General features: G+C 36.5%; 1 protein-coding gene across 1 annotated transcript; it reads left to right on the top strand.

Annotated features, from left to right (window-relative positions):
• The first annotated feature begins 5,043 nt into the window (after positions 1-5,043).
• Positions 5,044-6,909, top strand: LOC124639597. Its single transcript, XM_047177063.1, has 3 exons — positions 5,044-5,249; positions 5,721-5,978; positions 6,657-6,909. The coding sequence occupies exons 1-3, from the start codon at positions 5,145-5,147 to the stop codon at positions 6,771-6,773; spliced, it is 480 nt and encodes a 159-aa protein (XP_047033019.1). The 5' UTR covers positions 5,044-5,144; the 3' UTR covers positions 6,774-6,909.
• The last annotated feature ends 228 nt before the right edge of the window (positions 6,910-7,137 follow it).

Below are 7,137 nucleotides of genomic sequence, written 5' to 3'. Positions count from 1 at the left end.
TATGGACATCAGCGACAAACTAGTTAATCTCTCTTGAAGCATTGTACTTCTTAATTCATTTTTTATTCGTTTCAATTTGGAGAAGGAGCGTTCTCCGCCAGTGGCGGCGTAGCATCGGGTAGCACCCGGGGCGGGCTACTTATTGAGCAACCCCCTTCCAAAAATAACGACAAAATATAACCACGTAGTAAAATCATACAGAATTAACACAAAAGTACCCAAACAAGTTTGAAAAAAGCACTGCAAAGCGAAGATATTTTTTTTTTAATTTTGATTGTTGGGACGCAATGGAGATATAAAGAATTCAGAGAAAACTATTGCTAAAGTGTAAAGCGCGAGCGCAGCAAGCGCGAAATTTTTGAGATTTTCAACACAAAAGTACCCAAACAAGATTGAAAAAAAGCACTGTAAAGTGAAGAAGGCGCGAGCGCATCGAGCGCGAAATTTTTGAGTTTTGGTACACAGAAGTACTCAAACAAGTTTAAAAAAAAGCGACCAGAAAGTGAACCAGCTGCGAGCGTAGCGAGCTCAACATTTTTTGACATTTGGGACGCAAAAGTCCTCCACCTCCGCTTACAAATAGCGCCTAAATAGCTTAGAAATATCCAAGTGATTTTTTTTTATTGTTATTATGAGGACTCTCTAATTTACCTCAGAATTAAGCACAAATTAAAAGAAACCGAATATTTTAAGCGAGCGTCAATTGTTTTTGCTACTTCGGTGCTTTAACTTTTTGCTAGATTGAGGACTCAAAAAATAAGCGCAGAACAAATTAGAAATGAAGAAGAGACATTTTTTTTTCCAACTTTGAGGAATTAATTAAAGTAATCAGATAAAAGCAAAAATACAAAGAGAAGGGTGACAGTCGGACTGAGAGGGGTGACCGCCTCGATGTCTCGCACATGCACTGTTGTAGGTTTGTTTAAAATTTCTAAAAAGGCTTCGCAGATTAGAATGGCACCCTTAGTGACGTTATCATCATGCTTAAAAATAGTCTCAATGCAATTTCTACGTTAGCAAATGTGTGTTCTTCAATTTTGTTTTGCTTTAATAGATTATATGCTTCCTGTACACAGTTAGGTGCTTCATTTTCACTCTGAACATTTTTTAAGTATTCTTTTAAATGTTCATTATCATTCTTTTAATTGGTCATTATCATCAGATTTTTAGTACCTAAATATCGGTTATCATTTGGTAATCTGGCAGGAACTAGGGGGCCCCATTCGATCGCGGGGCCCTGGGCACTTGCCCATAGTGCCCAGTGGAGAAGTGGGGCCTGGCTCTTTGAGACATCTGCCAACGATTTTTGGTATTACAAAAAATGATCAGGTCCAAAGAAGACGTATAAAAGCGAAGACAGTAACGTTCCTCTTCCCCGAAATTTGGGCGCTACTTTCTTAGGAGATTTTCTATTATGGCACCTCCGTTAGTTATTTAGTTCTCCATGGTCTAGCGTCTTAAAGTCAGAGGTAACCAATACTCGGCATGATTTAGTTCCATGTGCCGACGCACAATTCCGCCTAATGCCTAGCTAGCCGATACGACGGAACATATTTTCTTTTGTTATAGCAATTTTATAGACATCTATTGGCAAGTTTATGTTGGAAAATGGTGGGGTAAATTGCGGTGGCTTACTTATGTGTTCAGAGGTGTTAGGAAACCTAATGATTTGTGGGTTTGCACTGACTGCTCTTAAATGTATTTGAATTGGCTCATTAAATAAAGTTCTTGTAACCTCTTAGGAATCTAGAGTAGGTACATCAAGGGTAGGAATATTTTCAAGAGACTTCTTTCTCTGTGAGGAGTTGGTTACAATCAATATCAAACATTTATTGACTAAAAGAAATGTACCTATTTTTTGTTGAATCGCTTTGTGTTCCAGGGCTGCGGTAACTCTTCCGATCAATCCTGCAGCCTCGACAGTTTTAAAACTGGCTAACTGACACCGAAAAAACTTTTTTCAGCTTAACCAAAAAAGAATACCTAATGCTTTAAAATCTCAAAGCAAAGTTGTCTACCTCTGGTGCGAAAGACGTTACAATCTTTATGTTCCCATTTACGCGTCTTATTTTATACGTAATCCATTAATTGCCGGGATTGGGACCTCTTTTTCATAACGTTTTTTTTTTTTCTTTTTTTATCAAACAAGCACCTGTGTCTAAAAGCGGACCCTTCGATGATTTCAATGACTGGTTATTTTTGGACAAATAAAATTTTTGGGCCAATTAAATTTGGACTTTATTTTTCTGTTCGTTAAGTTTAAAATACCTTAAACTTTTGGGTGTTTTTAGTAAATCCTCTTTGAATTCGGGGTGAGAAGATGCGACCACTGACAGGGCCAAATCGTGCAGGTAGAAACGGATTGTTATTAGACGTCAGGGCTCCTCATAATACCATAAATGTATTGTAAAGAATCGATTCTGTATAAAATGGGGTGATCGAACAGACACAAAGAATTCCACGTCAAATTAGCTTTATCATTTAGCTTTTGATATATCGTGCAGATGGTTACTTTTTTTGAATATCTACGATTTATTGTGATTTCGATGTACGAGTGTTTATGCTTATCTTGCACGTCGGAAGTTGTCTTCCATTTCATTTAAGCATTTTCTTTTTCGCTCTTGTTACAATTTTTGCAGTGGAACACACATTCCAACTATTTCAATGTATTTTTTCCTCTATTACCAAAAATATACATAAGAGCGTTGTGAGAATCTCCACAATTGTGACTATAAGTACAAAAAAAATAAGTTTACTCAAAAAGGTAGTTATCACTGGCCGCAAACACAAAATCTCTAACCTTTTAACGCCATATTCAAATGCTATTCCACGTAAAAGCTTTCCTGGGAACCTGGGACATATCACACGGGGCATCCATGCACATAAATTGCAATTAAGCTGTATGTCAGGTTGTGCCTTTGCACGTCTCACCTGCCCTGCGTACTCCACTTTAATATGAACGTAATTATGAATTAAGAAAGCAAAGGAGGTATAAACTGGAAATGTAGCGGGACCTTGGCTGTATGATTACGAATGCTTTGGATCAGATAGGTATCTGGTGGAGTGAAGCAGTCATTTATGGATATAGTAAGACTGAAAAAATGATTCCTTCTCTTTATGGGAGATAGCCGTTGCCCGGCAAAGGGCAAGATATAGGTAAGCTGAAATTATTATGATCATTCATTACGCTTTTACAGATATTATCTGCAGTTACAAAGGCTTCATTTTTAGGTCTACAATATCGATACATATTTTCAGGAAAATAGGTAATCGTTTTGTGTTATTAACCATATATTCAACAAAACAAGAAATAACAAGGTTTCTGGATCACAGCACATCAAATTAATAGGACCCTTAAATAAAGGAATTTGATCCTTGAAATTCCAAGACATAAACGTCTTGTCTTGTGATGTACGTGGGCATTTCCATAGACAATGCGCCGTAATTAATCCTCCGTGTGTGACAGTTGTGTACGTTACACTGATTTATAGAATGCGGTGTTTATGGTACGGATAAACGGCGCGGGCGACGCTGTTGCACCGAGAGACGGCGGGACAGCGATCAGGCTTGCAGTTACAAATCTAGAACTTTTAGATAAAAGAAAACCCTTTTGCAGTAGCAGTCTAAGTGAACTTTATACTGAGAGCCTTTAGATTTTATATCTACTTCTAAAAGTATACTTTAGTTAGGTACATTTTTAGACCATATTCATCATACAAAAGTGTATAAACCTTATTGTTGTAGAAAACTGTTTTCGTTTTGGAACATTAATAGAATTAAACTCGAACTCAAAACTATAATATCATGCTATTCCTTAGTAAAATTTTTGCCGTATATCTTGAACATTAGGCCAGAAACAAGTTACCTATAATAAATAAATAAATAAATACCTAGTAGATAAAAAACTCAAAACGGAGTAGGTAGTAAACGAAATAAAACACATATGGGTAAATAAAGGATTTTATTTTGCCTCATGCAACATAACGGTGGCTCTAGGCACTTCACAAAATTAATATTTTATATTGACGAATGTATTGCTAATAAATTGATAATGTTGATTTATTCATTAGTTATTAAACATACTCTAAATAAAACCAAAAAAAAGTAAAGTTTAAAAATACGAAGGCGGCTAACCGAATCGCGTTCCGATCAGACAGAAGAAAGTACGTCGGAGGCGGGATGATAGCGACGGAGGCTGCAACCGGCCGAACCGGTCGCTCCATTGTGGTCAGTTTTTGTGGCGCGCCCACACCTCCCCGGACCCCGCGCCGCCTCGCCAAAATGTGGCCCGTTGTGGTCAATCTGTTTAATTGCTTCATTTTGAATATTTGCTGCTAATTAATATTGATTTGAATGACTTAGAAACATGCTGCACAGCTGGGATATTTAGCTAGCCGGTTATAAGTTCCTTACATGTGTACCTAAATTCGCCAGCCAAAGTTCTCGTGACTAGTCAGGGCCATATGGGGCCAATCAAATATTACTTTGAGGGTAGCAGGACCAGGGTACACTATAAGACATGTATCACGGACACATAGTCTAGACTTTCTTTTGTTATTTTATCGGTTAATGCGTAGAGAATCTGAATGGATAATGCCCAAGCCTTGGATTCCCTTGGATTACTGTTTGGTGAAAAGGATTGATTAGTTATCGCTCCATCAATCGCTCAATCTACTTTCAAAAAAGTACTTAAGGGCTAGGTAATAACTAGATGACTATATACCCAGTAACCAATGGTCGTGTGGATGTTGTTTTACCAATGCTAACAGTACTGGCAGCGCCATCTACTATTTTAGCTTCGTACTTGAGCGGTAATATAGTGAGGCCCACGAACCCAGTACGTTGACAAATGAAAGGTTCAAAAACTACGAATAAAATGAAATCCTGTTCTAACCTGTTCTACGTGCATATAAGTTTATTTTGAAATAATCAATAAAGACTGCGAAAAATAATAAGTCAATGGAAAAATACCATCCATCTGACCATAAACAATGGATCAATGCAGCGGAGCGAGCGACAGCAAAGAGTTCTAGAATAGTTTTTGTTAGTCTATGCGCGGTCGTATGTGATGTGAAACTTGTCAAAAAATGTCTTTTTGACGTGATTTGCCGATAAAATTATTTGGATAGTACATTTTTATAAACATGGGAGGTTCTCAAAGCACTCGAAAAGTAACTGTTGATAATGAAAATGCTATCCAAGTGTCTCAAGAGGCTTTAGACCGGATACAAGCTCAGCTCACCGCAAAAGTAAATACAATTTTACATTACATAATTTTGATCAATGTCATCTCTTGTTAGGACATAGTAGTGTATGTTGTTGTTTAATAAAAGTACAATATTTATTCTAAGTGAATTTTCAACTTATAAGTCTTATTTAGCATAGAACGTACAGCATTGCAAGATACTCTTGTAGGTTACCCCAGCGATTTCTGGGAACTAGTCTTTTGAGGTCCATACTTTAACTTGAAGTTAAAATCGAAATATACATCATGCTGAACATATTTAAATATTTCTACCACACTCTTACACTGAAAATTCATAGTTGTTGACAATTTCATAATTTCATGAAGAATCTTAATCATTTTTATTTAAATTACAATTTAGAAATATTGAAGAAAATGGTTAATATCTTCCAAAAGCACACCATCTATGGTGACGAATAAAAGTGCAGGAAAAAATATTTTTCTAGATTATTAAATTAACACTTAAAATTTTCAGAAAGCAGAACCCCGAGCTCAGCCCATTCACCAGTACGCACCTCCTGCCTACGACCATAGACGCCATAACGAATACGCGGCTGAAGAGGCCTACTGGGCTCACCGCATCGAGAGCCTAAAGAGAGCTCACGAGAAAATAAACAGCGGCATGCATTTGGAATATCAGAAGACGTTGAAAGAAGCCAACGAGTTATTTAACAAGGTTCAGGCGGACAAAGTGTCGTTGAAACTATCTCCATGCCAAGAGGAGAAGGCAAAGGTACATTTGAATTATATGTGGCTTAAATATACCCCTCTAAGATGACAACAGCATCCTGATTTAGACACTTGTTTCTAGTCCTGAATTGTTTAGGAAACCTTATGAAATCTGAAATACCCTAACCTACCTGCATAAAGCAAGTGTGGTGATTTAGGCCCAAGTTAATCAACTACATAAACATCTATTTTTCTTAAAACAACTGTTTGTTTTGAAAATTAAACGTCAAAATTCATAATATATGGTTGTTTCAAGAAAACTGATGTTTATGTTGTTGGTGAACTTCAACCTTAGCATAACACTTATTCCTTCTCTGTATAGGAAGAGGCTTATGCCCTGCAGTGGAACAAACAAAAGTCTAATGATAATTTTATTGACAAGTAAAATAAAAGTCCCAAATCGTTTTGTAGTGTTTATTAGTCATTTCACTTTATGTTTATTGCTTGCAATACCACTTTGTTTTTCTGAACTATGTTGTCATAGCTAAATAAAGTTGAATAAAAAAATTATTTGGCATTAGTGCAAGACTGACACAAAAAGAGAAAACATTAAAAATTTGTCATTGTCATCTCTTACACAGAGAAATGTTTGTAAACATTGGGTGTAGAGTTGACACAACAATAAGTTGCTTTTTGTAAAATAGACATGGAATATATAAATAACTTTTTTCTCTGTTTCTAGGTACTCCAGTGCTACAGTACAAATCCAAACAAATCACTACTGTGTTCAGTGTTAGTGAATGAATTCAATGACTGTGTGTGCAAGAGCAGAGTAGCAGCCGTCACGGCCTCGTCTTAACAACCGGATTGTGTAAATAATCGTTATAGTAAATGTTCACGTCGACACCAAGCAATACTTACTGACCTCATGGGTTGCATTCGGCCGCGGAGTAGATTTAATATTAATGCTGTATCAATAAACTGTTATTAATTTATATTATGTGATTTATTTGGCGTTATTGTCTCAAGTAAAATGATTGGAGTCGTTCCTAGCTCCTAAATTGTTCAGTTTCTTTTCTGTGTCCTGTGAAATACAGGTTTATGTTATATGAGTAGTAAACTCTGCTTTTACTTTATTTTTCCTGGTTGTGAATATTTAAAAATGTCATGAATATCCCTTTTTCTGCTTCTTTTCTGTTACCCTCTACTATATCGTATGACTA

Source organism: Helicoverpa zea, chromosome 1, assembly GCF_022581195.2.
Source record: "Helicoverpa zea isolate HzStark_Cry1AcR chromosome 1, ilHelZeax1.1, whole genome shotgun sequence".
NCBI lineage: Eukaryota > Metazoa > Arthropoda > Insecta > Lepidoptera > Noctuidae > Helicoverpa > Helicoverpa zea.
The sequence above is the reverse complement of the archived record's forward strand: the minus strand, read 5'-3'. Positions and strand labels throughout refer to the sequence as shown.

Excerpts from the sequence above, each read along its gene's own strand:
- LOC124639597 (XM_047177063.1), top strand. The coding sequence starts at position 5,145 with ATGGGAGGTTCTCAAAGCACTCGAAAAGTAACTGTTGATAATGAAAAT. Across the intron at positions 5,250-5,720 it reads AAGCTCAGCTCACCGCAAAA|AAAGCAGAACCCCGAGCTCA; the intron begins GTAAATACAATT and ends TAAAATTTTCAG. Across the intron at positions 5,979-6,656 it reads GCCAAGAGGAGAAGGCAAAG|GTACTCCAGTGCTACAGTAC; the intron begins GTACATTTGAAT and ends CTCTGTTTCTAG.